The sequence below is a fragment of the Gopherus evgoodei genome, unplaced genomic scaffold, assembly GCF_007399415.2.
Source record: "Gopherus evgoodei ecotype Sinaloan lineage unplaced genomic scaffold, rGopEvg1_v1.p scaffold_199_arrow_ctg1, whole genome shotgun sequence".
Lineage (NCBI taxonomy): Eukaryota > Metazoa > Chordata > Testudines > Testudinidae > Gopherus > Gopherus evgoodei.
The window spans coordinates 1,866-25,570 of record NW_022059862.1 but is presented as its reverse complement, the minus strand read 5'-3'; the positions used below and the strand labels follow the sequence as shown (position 1 = coordinate 25,570).

At 41.5% G+C, this 23,705-nt stretch overlaps 1 protein-coding gene across 1 annotated transcript; it reads left to right on the top strand.

Annotated features, from left to right (window-relative positions):
- Positions 1–6,197: 6,197 nt before the first annotated feature.
- On the top strand, positions 6,198–13,351 carry LOC115640090 (olfactory receptor 12-like). Its single transcript, XM_030542955.1, has 3 exons — positions 6,198–6,282; positions 6,986–7,008; positions 12,401–13,351. The coding sequence occupies exons 1-3, from the start codon at positions 6,198–6,200 to the stop codon at positions 13,349–13,351; spliced, it is 1,059 nt and encodes a 352-aa protein (XP_030398815.1).
- Positions 13,352–23,705: the final 10,354 nt, after the last annotated feature.

The following is a 23,705-nucleotide window of genomic DNA, read 5'->3' as shown; positions in this document are numbered from 1 at the left end:
TGTATATGGTTATGATATTTTGTACAAAGGATGCCATGTAAGATATCCAATGAAAGGTTGTATGTTGAAACTCATTGTTCTGTCAAAATATCTGTATAATCATTGTATACGGAATTATGATATTCTGCTATATGGTTGATATGAAATATGTTGTGTGTCTGGGAGATGCCCACAGCTAGCTATCCAGTGGCAACAAAGGAGGTGACCCACATGCAAACAGGCATTAAGCAATCATCACAAGCCATTGAGTAGAATGGTAATTGTAAACAAGAGGTTTACAATTCTGTAAGAGACAGTTGCGCAAGTACCGCACAATGGGGATTCCTCAATTCTATGACTCAGTTGTGCAACCGCCCACCAGGACATGCCTAGGCCAGTATCTTCTCTGGGACATGAGATGAATTGAGAGTATAAAATAAGGGACAGTGGCATCCTGAGACCACCATTCTTCTCTCTCACCTATGCTGAAGGTAACAAGAATGCTGAGAAGACAAAGACTTTGAACTGAGGAGATTGGTCCCAGGCTGAGAAGGAAATTCAGTCTTTGTATTAAGAACTGTAGCCTGCCTGTGACATCCAGTGGGGTGAGAAAAGCTGTAAAATCCAAATCTTGTTTAGTCTAATAGAGTTTAGAATTTAGAATGTGTGTTTACTTTTTATTTTCTTAGGTAACTATCTCTGGCCTTTATCCCTTATGTCTTTCTGTAGTTCAACTTATTTGAATGTTTTATCTTTACCAGTGAGTTTGTCTAAAGCGCTTGGGGAGTTTGCTCAGATTACAAAGGCTGGTGCATGTCCACTATCCTTTGACAAAGTGGCAAACTAATTAATGAGCTTCAAGAGAAGGTCTTGAGCAGTGTAAGATGGTGCATTTCTGGGGTGCCTATTTTCCTGCTGATCAAATCAAGCAAGCAAGAAGAGGGCAGTCTCTTGTGAGTGACATTTTAGTTTGAATTGTGAATGAGTGGAGCTTACGTTGCGGTCAGAGCAGGGAAGATTAACACCACTCTTTCTTTTGCAATATGCACTTGGGAATGTTTAAAGAACACAATTTTGCAAGCAGGGGTGGCTCCAGGTACCAGTGCAGCAAGCATGTGCCTGGGGCTGCAAGCCATGGGGGGCAGCGTGCTGGTCGCCGAAAGGATGGCTGTCATGCTGCTTTCGGCAGCGTGCCTGCCAGAGGTCCACCAGTCCCGCGGCTTTGGCAGAAATTCAGGGGGGATGCCGATGGCACGGCACAGGCAGACCTCCTGCAGGCATGCCGCCGAATCCACGTGACCAGCGGACCACCCGCAGGCGCACTGCCAAAAGCTGCCTGCCTGCCATGCTTGGGGTGGAAAAAAACATAGAGCCACCCCTCTTTGCAAGGAGTGCCTAGGTGTTCCTGAACCAGCCCCTCCAAAGCATCCCCACCGTGCTCCTCTGCTAATATGGGAACGTGGGTAGAAAACACAATTCATCTCATAGTTCAATTTCCTCAGAGCTAAGGGTAACGTTCAGAAATTATCAAAACCACACTCTGTTGGCCTTCTTTATGACTTTGTTGCTGTATAAAGTTCTCACGTCAGACCCCCTGCTGGCATAAATCAATGTAGCTCTGCTTTAGTCATTGGGACAGACCCCCAGCTGATATAAATCAGCATTGCTCTATCAGAGTCAATGGGACCATATCTCCAGCTGGTGTCAATCTGCATGTCTCTGTTGGAATCAATGAGATCAAATGCCCGGCATTGCCGCACTGGAGTCAATGGGGACAGAGCCTCATCTGGTGTAAATCAGCAATAGTGACATTGATGCCTTATTCTTGGAAGAGGCATTGCTTCTGCTTTGAAATGAAACTCTTCTTCCCCTGAATCATACTTGGTTGGACAAGCTGATTTTTCATTTGTTGAGCTGGGGCTCTACTGAATTTGAGTGAAGGTCATGTACCCAACTCCTTTAGGTTCTTTTGAGAGTCCCAGCCTGAGTAATTGAAAACACCATGATAGGATAGGACTTAATCCTACAAGGTGCTGGGAATTGCCTTTAAAGGCTCCCAACTCCTTCTAAGAACTCTTAGGAGTTAGGTGTCCAGTTCCTTTTGAATTTCCAAGGGAATCATGTGCCTAACTCCCTCAGCCTCCTTTGAGAATCCCAGCCTCACTACCATGCAGGATCAGGTCCTGGTGAGTGAAGGTAGTACAACATGCAAGTCACATGGCTGTGATACATCATGGAAAATGAAGTCCAGTTGGGGACCTGCTCACAGAGGATAACTGGGACATGAGGCACCTGAACTATAACTCCCATAAGGCACAGCAGTGGCATTTCAGAATTAAAAGACCTCAATTTTTGGATGAAACTTTTCACTTGTAAACAGAAAATCAAAAAAATTATGGCTTCAGGTGTTCAGTTTTTTCAAGAGAAATTTTGTACAGAAAGGAGAAACTTTACTGAAATTTTTTATTTACTTGAACAATCATATTCTCTCTTCAAAAGAAGTTTCAGCAGAAAATTTTTGACCATCCAAACATATAATATAAGGAATTAGCCAGGGCTGGCCAACTTTCCCAAGAGCAAGAAAAAGCAAAATAATAAAACAGAAAACAAGTTTAAATGGGGAGTAAGTGAAATCCACTTCATCTCAGTACATCCTTAACTGAGGATGTTATACAGGTCAATGGCTTATCGAGATGGTAAGAAATATGTTGGGAGGTGGCAATAGCACCTGAACTGAGCCAAACTAGTGTATTTAGGAGCTATCGACCAACATGTTTTAGAGCACAAGGCGATTAGCAAATGATGGACAGGAATGTTTTTTTTCTTTTTGATATATAGCAGAGATGGAATGGATGCCTTAAAGCCTAAGGGTCACTCCTTCATCTGGTATACTAGACTGAACTCCCATCCCTAGATCTGCTCTGCTCCAGAATAGGGTGGTGTGCACCCCCACTGTGAGCCCATGGATCCAGGACTCTATTCAGTTAATTGAGAAAAAAAAAAGCTTCATCTTCCCCATCATGCTCCCAAGAGCCTCTTTCACATTCTTGTTCCTGAAGCTGTAAATGAGAGAGTTTAGCAGGGGGATCACCAGGGTATAGAACATGGACACCATTTTGCTCTAATTGGGAACGCATATAGTGACTGGCTGGGCATAGATGAAGAAAGTTGTCCCATAGAACAGACTCATGGCCACCATGTGGGAGGCACAGGTGAAGAAGGTTTTATACCTACCTACTGCAGAGCAGGTCGTGAGAATGGTGGAGGGGATGAAGGCATAGGAGGGGACACCACAGTGACAGCTATGATGACATTGCACAGAGCAAACACCATGACCTCATTGATATGTGTGACATATATCATCCTTTTTTGTATCACAATGTAACATTATGCTTTTCAGTTTTTTTTAACTTTTCCTCCCCTTTCTCCTTTCCTTTCTTTTTTTCAGTGGCAAAAATGGAAAATGAAGCAAAGGCAGGGGGAGAGGGGAAAGTAAAGAAGAAGAGAGGAAACCAAAAAATGAAAAACTGAAAATAAAATTTTCAATAAACATTTTTTGTGTAAAATGGTGAATTAATGAAAAAAAATGCTTTCTGATACTTATACATTATGTCACATTTTCAGGAGTTTTCGTGAAAAAATATTTACTAGTTTTCGATTAGTTCAAATAAGCATGTGAGGCCTTAGTTATCACTTAGTTTAAAGAGGGTTAGATTGAAATATAGAGCTGGCCAGTGGAGTTGCAGCCTAGATTTTCATGGAAGTTCTCAATTTACACCATCCGAGTAGCGGGTCCCAATCTGGAACAAAACCAAAGTCTCAAAATTTCCGACAAAGCAATTTTTTGGATAAAAACCTCTTTTTGGGTCAATAAAAATATTCCATTAGGATAAAAAATCTGCATTTTTTAAATTTTATACTGTATTTGCTAAAATACAATAAATTTTGAAACAGGATGTTTCTTTTGAAATGAAAAATTGCAACATCACATTCCAATAAGGTTGAAATGGAGCTTTTGTTGAAATGCTTAGTAAATCTTGTCACAAAAATTCATTTCCTTTTTTTCAATTAAATTTTGAAGAAATAGACACTTTCCCATGGAAAGTGTCCATTTCAACAAAACAGCATTTTATTTGAAGAAAAAGTTGTTCCATGGGTCAATTTTAGATCAGCTCTACTCTCTAAGTACTTATCTAGCTCATCACTGCAGTATCTGAGTGCTTCACAGTTTTTAATAGATTTGGGGACAGATTTTTAGACCAGGTGGGATTTACAAATGTGCCTCATTTCCACTGATTTCAATGGAAATAGGCACCTGAGTGCTTGTAAAACCAGGATATGGGGCTTGCAGGACCCCAGAACTTCCCACTTTGCTGCCTGGCAGGTTGCTGAGCCTTTGAGTAGTTTGTGAAGAGGTGGAAACATTTTGAAAAGTCAAAACAAAAAATTCTAAACAAAATTTGGTAATTCCTGGTCTATCGGAAATTAAAGTTTTTTTTCCTTCAACATGACTTTTCTCTTTTTGAAATTTCCGAATTTCCCACAGAATGTGAATTTGAGTTTCCAGCCAGTTCCACTACTGACAAAATGAATTCAGCAGTGTGCATTCACACTTGGCCAGTTGTACTGGTGCATTGTGTCCACATAGCATCAGGTATTATTGGCAAAAGATGTGTGCCCATCTGGATAAGGATAGGCATCCCTGTAGACATGCGGACTCACCCCTGCGGTACCTCCTGCTGGTCTGTTCCAGGAATTAGCTTGTACCAGCGCTGGAGCACCCCCTGCAGGCTGGTGATCGGCCTGTCCCATTTCAGGGAGTAGACAAAAATATCATTTGACCTGCTAGCCCAATCAAATCTAATCAGTCTAATTTCAAACACACTCAGACAACTTTCCAAGGTCTGGCTACAGACTGAGGGTCTGATTTGCCTTTCACCTCACTCTGATGTAAATCAGGAGTAACCCCACTGGAGTCAATGGAGCTGATTCCGACCATTATGTAAATCAGAAAACCACCCCCTTCCACTCCCAACATAGGTTTCAGTGCCTTATCTGTTGCATATATACAAGGAAGATATATCTTTAAAGTATAACTCCTTACTTTAAGACACTTTAAGAAATCCTGTTGGATTTCTCAGGGGGAAAATAAAAACCACTTCTAATACATATCTCCTTGTTTGGAAATATACACTCAGCAATGTTCAATTATACAGTGCGGAGGCTGCTGTTTTCTCAGATGACTTCTCCAAAATGGAGATATCTTCCCCTACCATCCTGATTTTGATTACAATGTCTGAATCTCTCTCTGTTGGTTGAAATGCCAAGTAATGCTAGGGGGAGTGCTCTATTCTAATTTGTCCTAGGGCCCCTGGGTGGAGTTATGGGAGGGACAGAAAAAAGCCATGAGACTTTAAGAAGCTTTGTCCGAGACGGGTCATCAGTTTATGCTATTGTATCTTTATCTCCAGAAGTCACGGGACTGGATGAAAAGGCTTTTCTTCATCTCCTGTGCTGGTGAAGGAACCCAACAGCAGCCTCAACTTCAAATAATTTTCACAGACTGGTGAGTCACCATTCTCCTAAAGGCTAGCAAAAGAGATAGCAGAGCCGAGACAATCACCATCAATGGCAAATAATATTGAAGAAGTGCCATAAGAGACATAAAGTTCCAAGGACTTTCTTAAGTATGCAGTCTTTATCCTTTTAGTTTTCCATTTTTGACAGCAGGGATACATGCTAATATGCAAATAAGCATTTTGTAACAGCAAAGTATTGGTCGGGGGCAGTATGTGTGTGAATGTGTTTCAGTATGTCTGGTTGAATCTCCAACACAAGTAATTTATCAGATTTTTAAATCAGATCTAAATTAAATAATTTTATTCCCTAAGGAGACCACACAGATTTGTAGATTCATAGATCTGTTCTGAGGTCCAGAAGGAGGTGAAAGGCAGATCAGTTGAAAGTCTCTGGGTGAAAATAAAAGGGTGAAAATACAGGGGTGATATCATGGTAGGGGTCTGCTATAGATCATGAAATCAGGAAGAGGAGATGGATGTGGACTTTCTAGAACAAATAACAAAAATTTCCAAAACATAAGACCTGATAATAATGGGGGACTTTAACTACCAAGACATCTTTTGGAAAAGTAATATGACAAAACACAAAATAGTCAACATGTTCTTGGAATGTTTGAGGGACCACTTTTGTTTCAAAAGATGGAGGAAGTAACCAGGGGAAAAGCCATTTCAGACTTGATTAGGACTAACAAGAAGGAATTGGTTGAGAATCTGAAGGCTAAAGGTAATTTGAGTGAAAGTGATCAATGATAAATGATAAATTTAATAATTTGAAGGAAAGGAAGGGGTGAGAGCAGCAGAATAAGGGCAATGTACTTCAAAACTCAAAGAAATGGGTAGGTACATTCCCGTGAGAAGAAAATGTAAAGGAAAAAAGAGTTCCTGAGAGTTGTCAGTTTCTCAAAGATACAGTCTTAAAAGTGCTACAGCAAACTATGGAAGAAAGATAGGAAGAAAGATAGGAAGAATAGTCAGAGGCCAAAGTGGCTCCATCAGGAGCTTTTTAATGTTGTGAAAATGAAAAAGGAATAAAAAAAGTGGAAACAGATTGCTAAGGATGAGTACAAAAGGACAGCACAAGCATGAAGGACAAAATCCGAAAGGCTAAGGCACAAAATGAGTTACACCTAGTAAGGGACATAAAAGGCACTACGAAGAGGTTCTTTAATACTATATTAGGAATAAGAGAAGGACAAAGGAAAGTGTAGGTCCTCTACTTATTAGGAAAGGAGAGCCAGTAACTGATAATATTAAGAAGGCTGAGGTATTTAATGGCTAATTTGCTTCAGTCTTCACTAAAAAGCATAATGGTGACCAGATGTTTAACACAATTCATATTAACAACAAGGGGGAAGGAACACAAGCCAAAATAAGGAAAGAACAGGTCAAAGAATATTTAGATATGTTCAATGTATTCAACTCAACAGGGCCTGATGAAATTCATCCTCAGGTACTTAAGGACCTAAATGAAGCTATCTTAGAACCATTAGCGATTATCTTTGAGAACTCATGGAGGATGGGTGAGGTCCCAGAGGACTGGAGAAGGGCACACATAGTTCCTGTCTTTAAAAAAAAAAAAGAGGACGAAAGAGGACCCAGGGAATTTTAGATCAGTCAGAACTTTGGTACCTGGAAAGCTACTGGAACAAATGAATAAACAATCAATGTGTAAGCCGCTGGAGGATAACAGGGTAACAAGTTATAGCCAACATGCATTTATGAAGAACAAATCATGCCAATTCAAACTCATTTCCTTCTTTGATGGGATCATTGACCTAGTGGATAGGGGCAAAGCTGTAGAAATTAGATTTCTTGAATGTTCCATTGTCATAAGCAAAGTAGGGAAATGTGGTCTAGATGAAATTACTATAGTTGGGTACAATACTGAAAGACTATACGCAAACAGTAGCAATTGGTGGTTTGCTGTCAAAATGGGGGAACATATCTAGTGGGATCCTGAAGAGGTCTGTCCTGGGTTTGGTATTATTCAGTAAAGAAAAGTACAAAATACTATACTTCAGAGGAAAAAAAAATCAATTGCATAATTACAAAATGGGAAGCAACTGGCTAGGTGGTAGTACTGCTGAAAAGGATCTGGGGGCTCTAGTGGACCACAAATTGAATAAGAGCCAACAATGAGATACAAGTGTGAAAAAGGCTTATATCATTCTGAGTTGTATTTATAGGAATGTTGTATGTAAGACACAGGAGATAAATGTCCCGCTCGACCAGGCATTGTTGAGGACTCAGCTGGAGTACTAGGTCAGTTCCAGGCACCACGCTTTAAGAAAGATGTGGACTAATTGGAGAGAGTACAGAAGAGACCACAAAATTGATCAAAGGTTTAGAAAACCTGACCTATGAGGAAAGGTTAAAAAAACCCAGGCATGTTCAGTCTTGAGAAAAGAAGCCTGGGGTATGTGACCTGATAACCATCTTCAAATATATTAAGGGCTATTATAAAGAAGACAGAGATCAATCGTTCTACATGTCCATTGATGACAGGAAAAGAAGTAATGAGCTTAATCTGCAGTAAGGGAGATTTAGGTTAGATATTAGGAAAAACTTCCAACTATAAGGCTAGTTAAGCACTGGAACAGGCTTTGAAGGGAGGTTGTGGAATCTCTGTCATTGGAGGGTTTTTTTTTAAGAACAGGTTAGGCAAATACCTCTCAGGGATGGTCTAGTTATACTTGGTCCTTTCTCTGTGCAGGGGAATGGACTAAATGACCTTTTGAGGTCCCTTTCAGCCTTACATTTCAATGCTTCTATGATCATCTCCTGATTAAGGTTTTGAGATGCTAAACTTATTGAGCTCTTTAATTCTCTCACTGTATGGTATTTTCTTCACCACTCAAATAATTTTCGTGGTTATTTTCTGCACCAACTCCAATTTTCCTACATGAATTGAAGGCAACTGTATGTTCATGAGCTCCAATTGTGGTGATGTGTCTAAAACAGCTAATGCCTTCTACCATCAAGCATTTATAGACCATGACCAAATCATTTCTAAACCATCTCTTGAATAATTTAATTAGATTGATCTCCTTTGTTAGTTCATTGTAAAACCTCAACTCATTTTTGTTTCTCTTCTCTGAACCCTTTATATTTTCTCAAAGTCCTTTTAGAGTGTGCACACCAAAAGTGGAGAGTTCGTCTCTACCATGCCATATACAAAGGTAATTATGCTCCTGATTCAGAGATAGCCATTTGGCGTGACCTATCTACTACTCTCACAAAAGTGAATGCATTAATACAACTAAGCTCTTTTGGGAGTGGAGGAGCAGGTTGGGCTGCGGGGGCTTAGGATAGTGCTGAAATGGAGGAATGAGAGAATTCAAGAAGACTATTGAAAGATTTCCCTCCAAAAATTAATCTGCAGTACTCAGCAGAGTCTGAAAATTGCTAGTTCAGTCAGTTCAATACGAGATGCATACCACTGAAAATCCCAACTTCAATAATGTAACATGAGGCAGAACTAACACTTCACTGGAATCAGAGAAACACAGACATCTCTGCATCTTCAGAGGATTCCCTGAACATCTTCAGGTGTTGCCCTAGATTCCAGTCGTGAGATCTCAGCTGTCTTTTATCTGACAGAAGAGAATCACATCTATAGTGACAGTTTGTTAATTCTCTTACAACTTTGACTAACCTGTTTTTTAAAAAAAACTTCCAATAACAGGGATTCCACAGCCTCCCCTGGAAGCCTATTCCAGAGCTCAGCTACCTTTACAGTTAGGTTAGATATCAGGAAATTTTTTCTAAGTCTCCTTTGCTGCAGATTGAACGCTTCACTTCTTGTCCTACCTTCAGTGAACATGGAGAACAATTGCTCACAATTCTCTTTATAGCAGTCCTTAACACATTTGAAGGCTCTCATCCGGTGCCTCCTCAGTCTTCTTTTCTCAAGACTAAACGTGCCTAGTTTTTTTAACCTTTCCTTATAGGTCAGAATTTTCTAAATCTCTCATCATTTTTGTTTTCTCATCTGGACTCCCTCCAATTTGTCCACAAACATTCCTAAAGTTTGGCACCCAGAACTGGACACAGTACTCCAGCTGAGGCCTCACCAGTGCCAAGTAGAGTGGGATAATTACCTCCCAGGTCTTACATAGGATGCTTCTGTTAATACACCCCAGAATGATAGCCTTTTTGCAACTGCATCACATTGTTGATTCATATTTAATTTGTGATCCACTATAACTCTCAGATCCTTTTCATCAGTACCATCACCTAGCCAACTGTTTTTCATTTTGTAGTTGTACAATGAATGTTTTTCTTCCTAGGTATAGTACTTTGCAGTTTTCTTTACTGAATTTCAGTTTGCACATTTCAGATCATTTCTCCAATTTGTCAAGATCCTTTTGATTTCTAGTCATGTCCTCCAAAGTGCTTGTGAACGCCAAGATAGGTGGCTATCCAGCTTGATGTCATCCAAGCTGGATAGACATCTCTCTTGGATGGTTTAGAAGCAACAAATTCTGCCTTTTTGTAGGGGTTTAGACTCGATGACCCTTGTGGTCCCTTTTAAACCTATGATTCACAAATGTTATAAGCATACTCCCCACTCTATTATCCAAGTCTTTAATCAAAATATTGAATAGTACCGAATGCAGAACCAACCCAGACTCACAGATTTTAAGGCCAGAAGGAAACATTGTGATCATGTAGTCTGACCTCCTGCACGTTGCAGTCCATAGAACCTTGCCTACCCACTCCTGTAATAGACCTGTAACCTTGAACTGAGTTTCTGAAGTCCTGAAATCATGATTTAAAGACTTCAAGTTATAGAGAATCCATCATTTACTCTAGTTCAACCCTGCTATTAATCCACGCCTCATGCTCCAGAGGAAGGCAAAAACCCTCACTGTCTGCCAATCTGGCCAAGGGAAAATTTCTTCCTGATGCCAAATATGGAGATCAGTTAGACCTTGAGCAAGTGGGAGAAATGTACCAGCCAGACACCTGGGAAAGAATTCTCCTTAGTAACTTAGAGCCTTCCCCCTCTAGTGTCCCACCTCTGACTATTGGAGATATTTGCTACTAGCAGTTGCATATGGGCCACGTGTCATCATAGGCAGTGTCATCTTACAATCCCCTTCATAAGTTAGGTTTTTTGTCCCCACTGCTCCCTTTGGAAGGCTGTTTCAGAATGGCACTCCTCTGATGGTTAGAAACCTTCATCTAATTTCATGCCTGAACTTGTTGATGGTCAGTTTATATCCATTTGTTTTAAGGCAAATATTGGCCCTTAAAGACCTCCTCTCCCTCTCTGATGTTTATTCCCCTGATGTATTTATAGAGAGCAATAATTTCTCCTTAGCCTTAATTTGGTTATGCTAAACAAGTCAAGCTTCTTAAGTCTTCTTTCATAAGGAAGGGTCTCCATTCTTCTGATCATCCTTGTAGCCCTTCTCTGTACCTGTTCCAGTCTGAATTCATCTTTCTTAAACATAGGTGACCAGAATTGCACACAGTATTCCAGATGAGGTCTCATCTGTGCCCTGTATAATGGTAATTACACTTCCCTGTCTCTCCTGGAAATACTTCTCCTGATGCATCCAGGATTGCATTAGCCTTTTTCATGGCCACATCATATTGATGAGTTGTAGTTATCCTGTGACTGACAAATACATCCAGGTCTTTCTCCTACTCTTTCACTTCCAACTGATATGTCCACGGCTTATAGCAAAAATCCTGTTAGTTGCTAAATGCATGACTTGGCACTTTATGCTATTAAATTTCATCCCCATTTCTATTACTCCAATTTTCAAGGTCATCCAGTCTTCTTGTATGATATTATTGATGTCAAAGTCTCATTCTCCCACCTTTTTATAAATCAATGGGACCGCACATGAATGGATAGAGTCTGCAATTGTCCAACTTGGCCGAAGAGATGTGCTTTGTATTACAGCTGTAAGGAAAAGCAGATTAATTTGGCTGCTAGTCCAGAAAAGACGCCTTCCAAAAGAACAACTCAAATTTTATGAGGAATTTGTTTAACTTGGATTACGAGGGCCTTATCTGCTTACAGTCAAGTCAAAGGCAGCTTTGCCATTAAATTCAATCTATCTATGATGAGATTTTCAATAGAACTTTAGTGAATTAAGGACACAAATATTATAAAAAGTCAATGGGGAGTTGGGTGGCTCATTTTGAAAATTATTCAAAAGGTACTTTATCCCTTGCTATGGTAGAATTTGAGCAATTCCAATATATTAGTGATTTTATTATCACAACACCCTCTGAGTTCTGAAAATAGTATTATCTTCATTTTCAGAACTGGGAGCTAATGGACAGAAATATCAAAGCTGAGAGTTTTTACAAGAGCTTAATAGTTAGACCCCAGATTTTTAAAGATATTTAGGATCAATTTACGGCATTTAGGATTAAAGGTATTGATCAGAATGGCCCCTTCTGGTCTTGGAATCTATGAATCTATGAATCTAGGATCCTAGTGAGATTTTGCAAAAGCATCTAGATGTCTAACCCTCATTGAAATCAATGAGATTTTGGTGCCTTGGTGCTTTTGAAAATTCCACTAGGCACAGAAATACCTTCAAAAATCTGGTCCTAGGTGACTAAATCCTACTGAAATTGAATGGAATTGAGTGCCTAATTCCCTTTGGCTGCTTGGAAATCCCAGCCCAAGTGATTGGGCAAAAGCCTCACAGGGAGTCTGTGGCAGAGCTGGAAAATGAACATTGATCTGCTGAGTCTCAGATCAGAGTCTATTCCACATGACCATCCTCCCTCTTTTCATGAAGCCCGTCATTGCATCTTCTTCATTTATCTCTTCTTTAATCCTTATCTCACACCTTTTCCAAAGGATTTAACAGCCATGGCGCCAAGTGAGAGAGTGGAACCGCACAGCAGTCATGGAATTCATCCTGCTAGGGTTTGGAAATGGTCCAGGATGCCAGATGATCCCCTCTGTCTTGTTTCTGGTGATTTACACAGTAACCGTGCTGGGAAACACCACCCTGGTCCTCATCATTAGAGTCAACTCTCGCCTTCACACCCCCATGTACTTCTTCCTCATGAACCTGTCACTCTTAGACCTCTGCTTCACCTCCACCATCGCCCCCAAATCCATGGCAAGCTTCCTATTAGGGAGCAAAGTCATTTCCTATAACGGATGTGCCACTCAATTCTTTCTTTTCTGTCTCTTCCTCACCACCGAAGGTTTCCTCCTAGCAACAATGGCATATGATCGATACACCGCTATCTGCAACCCGCTCCTGTATCCCGTCACCATGTCCAAGTGGGTTTGCATTCAGATGGTGGTAGGGTCGTATATCTGCGGCTGTGTGAACTCCATGTTGCAAACAGGGTTCACCTTTATGCTGCACTATTGTGGGTGTAAGGAGATCGATCATTTCTTCTGCGATGGTCCTCCCTTGAACAGTCTCTCCTGCAGCGACACGTACATCAATAATCTTGTGATGTTTACCTTATGTGGCCTCATCATAGCGAGCACTGCCCTGATTGTGCTCATCTCCTACATCTACATCATCTCCACCGTCCTCCGGATTCGCTCTGCTGAGGGCAGGCACAAAGCCTTCTCCACTTGCACCTCCCACATGTTGGTTGTGACTTTATTTTCTGAGACCACTGCTTTCATGTACACCCAGCCCACTTGGTTATCTTCTCTTTACCCAAGGAAAGCAGTATCTGTGTTTTACACCTTTGTCTTCCCCATGTTGAATCCCTTTATCTATAGCCTGAGAAACAAGGATGTTAAAGAAGCTTTGAGAAGGACTATGGGCCACAAATCCTTGACAAAATGAACCTTGCATTTCGACAGAGATACAGAACACGGCCTGTCAGCATTCTTTTTAATTTGCACAAAGAACTGGAGCAACAAGAAAAAACTACAAAATTATGACACACTATTTCATTGTTTTTCTTTCTTATTTCTTATCCAGCTATAAAACAATGAGTTTTTGAGACATGTGGGTGGACATCTAGTACAACTTGTCTGTATGCCCATCTCTTTCTCTCTGACTGTCACTATCACTTCCCTCTCTAGTTAACACTCTATTTACACTTGTGCATGTTGGTGACTTAGGAGAACATTCAGACATGGAGACTAACAGAATTCTAAAATGTCTTTATTATTTGTAGAGACCTTCATGCTTCAGGACATGAGCCAACCACTGACTGCCTGGGCTAGGATGAAATTTTCCTCACAGTTTAGCCTATAATTTTCCTTCCTCTGAAGCAGCTGATATTGACTACCACTGGAGACAAGTGCCTGGACTAGAAGAACCGCAGGGCTGATGCTGCATGGCAATTTCTCTGTCAAGTGACAATATAGCATGTTAAAAACAATAAAGTATTTTCATAGACTTCAAATCTTTGTGTATGTTTTTACATTCCTGTATCTGTAGAATAGGTAAAAGCCATCTCCAAATCCTTGGGAAGCTGAAATTAGTGTGCACTACAAAAGGATTTAGGCATCTAACTGCTACTTTCGGTGCCTAAATCCAACATTTCAGTGCCACTGAGCTCCACAAAACCTGTCGCTTAACCCTGTGAGCCTTTAAAATCCCTAGGTGCCTGACTTTCCAACATTCAAGTCCCCAAGACTCTTTAGGGTCTGACAGTCAGCATGTGCACAGCCACCTTGATGTAAGTGCCTGGGTGCCTATCTGATCTCTAAGTCTCAATGGGGTCCTCAGAGCAGGTGTGGCACCACTTGCCTAGCCTGTGGGATTGATCTGGTAGGTGGTCTCAGACCACATCTAAACAGACACAGAATGATGGTGGTGGGGGCAGGTGAGGCCTCCCTTATAACTTTTATATCCTGGGTTGAAGCACTCACTTAGGATGTAGAAAACCTGAGTTCAGTTCCCCTCCATTTGTGATGTGCGGTTGGTATTTGGACTTGGATTTCTAGCCTCCTAGATGAGTGTCCTAACCCTGGGCTATGGTATATTGTAGGCTGAATGTCCCTATCTCTCCTGTAGAAGCTGTTCCACTTTGTACGAAATAATTAAATGTACACTGAGCAACAAAGGGAGTGAGAATGAGTCTATTGTGCAGCAGTTTGAGCATCCAACAGAGAGACACTATTGGGCAAACCCTTCATCTTGTCAGGCAGAAGGGGGAAACTGAACTGGATTTATCCACAGCCTGGCTTGCTACACTGACCACTTAACTGAAGGGGAGGCTTCCTAGACCTACCCCCTGGTAGTCATAAAACACCTGCTCGGCTGCTGAATCCTTTGGGCCCCTAAACTCCCACATCTGAGATGAGTACCATAACCACTGGGATAAAAGTCATGCTGGAGCTCTTCTTCCTAATTCTGTCTTCTTGTTTCCACAAAATCAAATGGATATAACTGGCCATGAACAAATTCAGGCTGGAAATCAGAAGGGTGAGGTTCTGGAACAAACTTCTAATAGGAGCTGTAGGGATGCACAACTTAATTAGTTTTCAGAAAGTGTTGGATAAAATTATGACAGTGTGATGGTATAGGGCAGGGCTCAGCAACCCTGGTGCTTACTTCTGGTTTATGTCTATGTTCCTAAAGGACATGCTTCAGGGTTTCAGCTGGACACCACGGTTCATGAAGGAATCCTTCCTCCTCCCACCAATGTATTCTGGGAGGGTGGGTTTTTTTTTCTCCTTCCTCTGAAGCATGAGGGTTGGCCACGGTTGGAGATAGGATCTTGAATGGGATGAGCCAGGGCTCTGAGGTGTTACTAAGTTTTCTCTCTCTTAGATGTTTGCCTACACTGTTCTTGCTCACATATTCAGGGATTAACTGATTGAAAATTAGCTGAGGACACAAAAACTAACTGCACTTTTTTAAGTACATTGGAAGCAGGAAGCCAGACGAACAATCAGTGAGACCATTGGATGATCAAGATGCTAAAGGATCACTCAGGAAAGACATTGCTGTTGTGGAGAAGCTAAATGAATTCTTTGCATTAATCTTCACTTCAGAGGATGGGAGGGAGATCCCTTCAGTTTAGGTGATAAATTAGAGGAACTGTCCCACACCGAGCTGTTGATAGAGGAGGTTTTGGAAGAAATTGATAAATTAAACAGTAATTAGTCATGAGGACCAGATGGTCTTCATCCAAGAGTCCTGAAGAAACTCAGATATGAAATTGCAGAACTCCTTCTTTTGTCATGAGATCTATCATTTCACATGCACTTTCTTCCAAAATTGCCTTCCACCTTCAGATTTGCAACCACTTCCTTCCTGTTGTTTAGAATCAAGTGAAAAATGGCTCCGCAGCCACACCTTTCACCCACACTCTGACCCCCACCCCCCAGCTAAGCCCCTTACTCCCACACTGGCCCAACCTGCCTAGTTAGGTTTTGCAGTCCTAAGGTCCCAAATTGGGCCATTGCAAAGTAATAGGTCACATCCATAGACTCTTATTGTATACGTGTGTGGGGGTTTTGTTTGTTTTTGTGTTTTCAGAAAACCTAAGAAGCCATTTGCACTGAATACACTCAGTTCAGCCTACGTGAGCAATGAAGATTTACTCTGGTTGTTAGAGATTGTTGAGATTTTAAAGCATTGTAAGAGAGGTGCTCAAATCCTATTAATTCTCCCAGTGACTTTAAAACCCTAAACCAGACCAAGACTCTTATTTCTATTTATTTGAAAATAAGATCCCATGGGTCCAGAACCCAGGTCTGCAGAGGTATTAGTCACTTAACCACTCCAAAATGGTATACAGCAGTAAATGTAACCAGCCTGCATGCAACATCCCGTGACTGTGGTGGAGACAGACCATGGGAAGATCCACATCAGGGCTTTGATAGGCAGCAGCCCCACAGCTCCTGACTGGCTCCCTGCCCTATATAAACCCAAAGGGTGCTCCAGGCAACAGCATGGATCTTCTGTAGTTGCTCTGACTGTTCTGGCTCTATGTTCTTGAACTCCTGGCTTGACTGTGGCTTGTTTTGGACTTTGCCTCCTGATTCAGACCCTGAAACCTGCCTTGGATTCTAATACTCGTTATTGACCCTGGCCTGGAACTGACTATAAACTCCTTGGCTACCCCGAGACTCAGGTTTGCCCCTTGTCCCTGACTGCCCTTTTTGAGTTCCTGAAATTGATAGTCTTCCAAATATCCCATGGAATTGGAGAGTGGAGTAGCTCGTAGGGCTAGCTTGCCTTTAGTATATTCAGTGCCTTACCTTCCTTATATTTAGCTAATTTCATTATATTCAGCTGTAATGCAAGAAACTTACAGGCCTATATCCTGTAAGATATTTGCTGAAGCATTAGTTAGCAGAAGTATGGTTAAGTAGACTGTAACTCTTGTCACAGAGCAACCTTTACCTTTAGGTTTGGGGAACTAAGAAGACCTTTCTCAATGGCAGGAGTGTCATAAACAGATAGCTAACGGTTAATGTCTCTTTCACCTGAAAAAAAGTAACCTGAAGCACCTGACCAGAGGACCAATCAGGAAACAGAATTTTTTTCAACTCTGGGTGGAGGGAAGTTTGTGTCTGAGTTCTTTGTCGTCTGCCTGAATCTCTCTCAGCTTTGAGAAGTGATTTCTATTTCCTGCTTTCTAATCTTCTGTTTCCAAGTTGTGAGTACAGAGATCATAAAAACAATAAGGGTTATTGTTTTTCTTTTGTATTTACATGTCTATAGTTGCTGGAGTGCTTTGAATTGTATTCTTTTTGAATAAGGCTGTTTATTCAATATTCTTTTAAGCAATTGACCCTGTATTTGTCACCTTAATACAGAGAGACCATTTTTATGTATTTTTCTTTCTTTTTATATAAAGCTTTCTTTTTAAGACCTGTTGGAGTTTTTCTTTACTGGGGAACATATCCTGTAAGATATTAGCTGAAGCATTAGTTAGCAGAAGTATGGTTAAGTAGACTGTAACTCTTGTCACAAAGCAACCTTTACCTTTAGGTTTGGGGAACTAAGAAGACCTTTCTCAATGGCAGGAGTTAGAATGGTCCAGTAAATTTTGCCACGGAGAGATAGCTCAGTGGTTTGAGCATTAGCTCTCTAAAAGTCAAGTTTCCTTAGAGAGCACCATGGGTGTTTTTCCTTTATAACAAACTACAGCACATTTCCTAATGAAATGGAAATTGCATGGGTCATTTCTAGAAGTGCCTAAATGATTTAGAGCACAAGTCAATGGGACTTGGTTGACCAAGTTGCCTGAAAGAGGAGATGGTGTCCCTTCTTCCAACCATTAGCCCAGTGTTCCTTACTTGTGTTCTGGAAGACCTGGTTTCAATTCCCCATTCTACCTCCTGTAGAGCAGGGACTGAAACGTTGACTTCCAGCTGAAAGCCCTAACCACCAGTATATAGGTACACAGGGGTGGAGTTTTCTCAAGCTTTCCCATTGAAGCTATTCCACTTATATAAAATACTTGACTAGTCATGAGGCAAATATTACACTGTAGCTCAGTGTTAGGGGACTCCTTCGGTAGGTTCAACTCATTGGTCCATTGAGTGTATAAATAACTTTTATTTATACATTGTAGAACAGCTTCAATACTCCAGAACACCTTATAGCCCAGATATTAAGGCACTTTCCTCAGAGAGGGGAGATCTCACTTCAAATCTCTGCCCCCACCCCCATATAGAGATGAGAAGAAAACCATGGTCCCCCACATGCAAGGAAAGTGACCTACCAATGGACTGAAGTTACAAGAAAAGCAGCAGCAGAAGGACTCCTCTTCCTCCTGCTGTTTTGTGAATTTAGCACAATCTTTATTTTTCTGGCTGCAATAATTCAGTAAAATTTGTGTTAAAATTATGAATAATTTTGAGATGACCAAACCTTCCTTTTTGGTGAATAAACTTACAATGTATCTCCTCCTTTGTCTCAACAGTTATTTACTGCCATCATAGAATCATAGAATTGGGGCTGCTGATTGTAGGGCAGTGGTTAAAGCACGTGACTGGGACACAGGTGAACTGGGTTTAATTCTGGTCTGCATCAGTGACTTCTTAGGGGGGGAGGGATAGCTCAGTGGTTTGAGCATTTGCCTGCTAAACCCAGGATTCTGTGCTTAATCCTTTAGGGAGGGCCGTTTAGGGATCTAGGGCAAAACTCTGTCTGAGGATTGGCCCTGCTTTGAGCAAGGGGTTGGACTAGATGACCTCCTGAGGTACCTTCCAACCCTTATATTCTATGAACTGGAAGGGACCTCAAGAGATCATCTTGTCTAGTCTCCTTTACTCAAGGCAGAGCTAAGTATAATCTAGACTATCCCTCACAGGTGTTTGTTTGTGCAACCTGCTCTTAAAAATCTCCAAAGAGGGAGATTCCACAACATCCCTAGGCAATTTATTCCAATGTTTAACCACTCTGGCAGTTAGAAAGCTTTTCCTAATGTTCAACCTAAACCTCCCTTGCTGCTATTTAAGCCCATTGCATCTAGTCCTTTCCTCAGATATAAAGGAGAACAATTTTCTCCCTCATCCTTGTAACAACTTTTTATGTACTTAAAAGATTTTAACATGTCCCCTATCAGTTTTCTCTTCTCCAGATTAAATAAACCTATTTTTTTTTCAAATCTCCCCTCAGGTCATATTTTCTAGACCTTTAATTATTTTTGTTTCTCTTCTCTGAACTTTCTCTAATTTGTCCACATCTTTCCTGAAATGTGGCGCCCCGTATTGGACACAGCCTAAATACACACTTTTTTTTTTGTAATTAACTGTTGCTGAGATTGTGTACCTAAATCCTGTGATAATCCAAGTCTCATTGCTCTTGTTTTCAAGCACAACAGAGCATTGCTTGAGTATTGACCCAGCCCTCTGTTTCTGGTAACTTGTTACAGAGAGTAAACTTCAGGGATCTTGTCCCAAGGGGAACAAAACAGAATTTAAACCATTCTCAAGAAATCAGCTTTTAATCTTGGAGGCAGTTCAGGAAAAGCTTTTTATTCCACTCCCATAGATAACCCTAGACACCTTAGTGGTTTCATTGCTCTGGGTAAAGGGTCCAAGGATCATATCCATAGATCTATTGGATGTTTTGAGATGCTGTATTAAAGATGCAGATAGGCTAGGTAGTCTACCTACTTATTGATTTGGCTAAGAATACAGAGAAAATCACAGGTAAGAATGATCTCACCATATTTATGATCCACATTTAAAAGGCAGGTGAGTTGATTCATAGTCCTATTTATTTTAATTTTCAATTTCAAAGGACCAGATTCTGCTCCACTTATCTAGGGGTGGGTCTCTCTGCAGAGTCCCATTGACTTCTGCCAGGATTCAACACTCTGCTCACACTGTTAGTTACAGCACAGGAGCAGTGGCTGACAACCTAGATACAATATGAATCACACATCTCTCTCTCTCTCTCTCCCTCCAGCACTGAGACTTTAGTTCAGTTGGTGCATGTTAGCAGTAGTGTTTGTGTTTGAGGGCGGTGAGGTCGGGGGCAGGAAATTCTCTGGAGATGGCACTTAGCTTTGGAGTTCACTTTGCACAGAATCTGACTGTGACATTCTGGTTCTTGTACAAGATCTCTTGGCTTGGGCATTTGTCTGATGAGCTGATAATGGAGAAAAGATTTAGTTTATCACTGGCAGACATTAGGGTTAAAACATCAATCTGATGTTGGACAGAATACTAGCTTCATTCCCATTTCCAACTAAAAATCAATGTCAAAATAGCCATTCACTGCCAAGAAGGCCACCCTGATATTCAGAGTCAAAAAGAGGAAGCTGCTGTCTAAAATGTATCCCCATGTGTCATCTATAAATACTGACTGACCAGATTCTGTAGGTTTAGGTAGCCAGAAGTCTTGTTAAACCCTCGACAGAATTCCTGTATTTCAGGTGCTCAAATTCATTCATTCTCCTTGATCTTTCCTTCACATTCTCACAGTGCCTAAGAGCAGTGTCTGCTGGAAGTCACTCACCACGATGTCTTGCAGTCCTAGCACGTTTTACCCCTAGCTCCAATAACTGCTAGGATTGTGTTTGTTCTAGTTTTCTATAATTGCTCTCCTTCAAGGCAGCCCTCTTCATAAGTCACCATCCTGTCTCCTTGTTTTTTTGATTGTCCGCTGGCACAGCAACATCAATTAACATGGTCTTGTTTGCTGTATTTTTCTACACCTATGTCTGATCTGTCTGACTGCTCCATTCGGTCTGTGACAATTGCCAGATTCCAAACATCTTATCTTCATTCTCTAGAGCTTGGTGTTCATCATAGCACAGTTTGTGGCAACTATTGATTTTTACAGAGGCTCCAGTGCAGGCACTTTGCAAATTCAGAGTGTCTTCATATATTCTTTCCCAGATAGACCCTAGCAGTTGCTCAACATATGCTCCACCATCCTTCCTTTTTATAACACATTCTGGGGCTCAGGGAGCAGGTGTCGGAGAATTTTACTTCTTATATAATTAAACCCTATAAGGATTTTTCTTTTCCACTCATAATGAAGCTCTCCCTCTTTTATTCAGGGATAATTCTACAAGTCAGGAGTTTGTCAAACTTCTATCACCAATAGGTTCGATCTCTCTCCACCACTGTCTGTGCATTGATCTCTGTGTAAACCTTTCAAATCTTGTTGCTTTCTCCTTTCTTTCATGCTTTCTTGGGCTTGGATGCAGCTCAGTCATTGCTTGTTCTAATGAGCGGATGATCTTTATTCTGGTTAACTCCTCATATATTTTGATATTATAGTCTTCATTATGAATTGCTTCCTCTACAGATAGCAGAGGTTTTCCTTTATCACATCATGGGATGTACATCCTGTCTATGACTTGATTGCTATCTAATACTCTATGCATCACCGGCAGCTGTCTGTCTTCTTTGGATGTCATTTTTTTCTTCTCCTCTCGGTTTCACTTGATCACTCCAGCAATATTCTGTACTACTGGAATCCTCCCCCATATTAATGGCTCAGATCACATTCTTAGACTTCAGTTTTGTCCATAGAGTAGTTCATGTACATCTGTAATATTGTTTCCTCATTTTTTCTTTCAATTTCTTGAATCAGGCTCCGACAGTTCCCTGATTCCAAGATATTTGTATGGGTCATACTGAGATATCCTGGATAGTTCTTTCATTAACTTGTATGTCATCAGATTGTACCAGTCTGGCCATTTTTACAGATGCTGACACAGAGTTAGCCAAGCCAACGCATAGCTTTATCGCTTCACCTAACTTTTCCACACGTCATCAAATTCTGTAGCTCCTTTTTGTGACTGTTCATGTAGTTTCAGATTGCTCAATTTGAACAAATTGTTAACTGGTTGTTGGTCTTTGCTGATATGGTAAATTGTGGTTATCTCAACAAGCATTCACGTCAATGGCAGCTTGGTTACCACAAACAGCACTTGTGCTAAGGAATCCCTTTGAAAGATTTCTCTTTTAAGTTGAACCTCATCAATGAGTCCCTTCCAGGTAAAGTCTAGTGCTCCAGTTAAACATAGATTGCTGCAGAAAGGAAATGATCTGTGGATGAACCATGGACATTTTCAGTGTCTTATTGATCTTGGAATGAGAGACTATTGGATGCTCTCTGGTAGTGTACCCACACAATCGCTAACTTTTTTCCTGCTTTTGTTTTGCATTGAATCTTTTTGGGTTCTGGGAAGTGGGTGGGAGGAAGCCAGCCCACTGATGAAGGACCACCCCCCCTCGAGCCCAAGGGGTGGATCTACAGGACCTGGAATCCAAATGATTTTGGGATACAACTACTGAAATAACAGGGACAGGAGTGTGGTCAAAGAGTCGAAAAAAGGAAGCCTGACGGGTACACCGAGCAGAGAACTCAGGACTGCTCCCACTGCTCCTCAAAAGCATCAAAGCTGCCAGTGGATGCCGCCCAGAGAAACTCTGCCAGATACATGAACGGACAGAGGATCGGAATTTGTTTTGCACTATAGCAGGGTGATTACCCTCTCCTGCCCTGTGGGGCTTTAAACAGCCGAGGTGAGGGCTGTGGCTAGGGCAAGAAGCCTGGACTGATTGAGGAAAGTATGCTCAGCTGTGACCATGCCCCAGTCAGGCCCAGCTGGCCCCTATAAGAGGCTGGGAGCCAGGACAGTCTCCCTCCCCTTGTAGAGGGAGAAGTGTCTGGCTGCAGGGACCTAAGCAAGACACCTAGATTGGAAGCAGGGCTGAGGAAGGGTCAGGGGAGCTGGGCACTCTGGCCTGAAAAGCCCCAGACTGCAGGTCTGACTCTAGGCCGAATAGGTACAGGGTTGGATAGGCAGAGGCAGCAGGTCCGAACACCTTTGCCTGTGTTGAGTGGCTGATGCCTCAGTGAACAGGGGCTAGATGGAGACTGGTCAGTAGCCAAGACTGAGATGAAGTAGGGTAGTGGGTGTGGGTTCCTCTGGGAGGGGGAGACCCAGAACTGTGGGGGTACTGCTAGGGGGCAGCACCCAGTTAAAGGGGCACGAGGGTCCTGGGAGGGACACGGGGGCCAGCAGCGGCAGGGGACACCAGCCTGCAGAGAGTGGTCCAGAGGCTGGATGCTAATTCCTGAGGATAACCAGCAGGAGGCGCTGCCAGGTGAGTCTGCGCACACTTACATGCATCTTGTGTGATCCTCCTGTTTAGCCAGAGGTGGCCTTTTGTTCCTTTCATGTTTACAGTGCTGCCTTTTTGCTCAGGAACCAGCATTCCATTGTGAGCTAGCCCTATCCAGATCTTCTTTGCTGGAATTATTGTTAGAAGTTTCTATATATATAGTAAACACATGGTCAGTCTATAATTCATAGGGTCAATACAATCTTCTTCTTTCTTCCTTCTTTTTTCTTTTTTTCCCTGTATAGAAGTGTTGTCCCTGTCACCATCCATCTTGGATATCCATTCTCCAATCACTGTTTATTGAACCCTTAATAAATCACAGAGTGTTGTAAGGCGTTTGAGCCAGAATCCATGCATCTCATCTAGTCCGGGTGATTTCCAGTTTTTCACTTATCTTAGAACCTCTTTTCTTTCTGTGTATTGCTCTGTGGAGTGTTTTTTGTAAACCTTTTCTCTCTTTTGTAATCTGGTTCACTGTCTGCTTATGTTGTACAGTCTCAGACCAGATTTCCTTCCAGAAGCAGTGAAACTGTATTTATTTGCCTATTCTGTTTTGTTTTTTTTTAACATCAGTCAGATGAAAGACTCTCCTAGGGTCTCTGGTGAAGTGACTGTTCCTATGATACTAATAA

What these genes read in the sequence shown, in the direction of transcription:
- LOC115640090 (XM_030542955.1), top strand. Translation starts at nt 6,198, where the DNA reads ATGGAGGAAGTAACCAGGGGAAAAGCCATTTCAGACTTGATTAGGACT. An exon ending in TGAGAATCTGAAGGCTAAAG is followed by an intron (nt 6,283 to 6,985) that starts GTAATTTGAGTG and finishes TCAACTCAACAG; the next exon opens with GGCCTGATGAAATTCATCCT. An exon ending in CTGATGAAATTCATCCTCAG is followed by an intron (nt 7,009 to 12,400) that starts GTACTTAAGGAC and finishes AGGATTTAACAG; the next exon opens with CCATGGCGCCAAGTGAGAGA.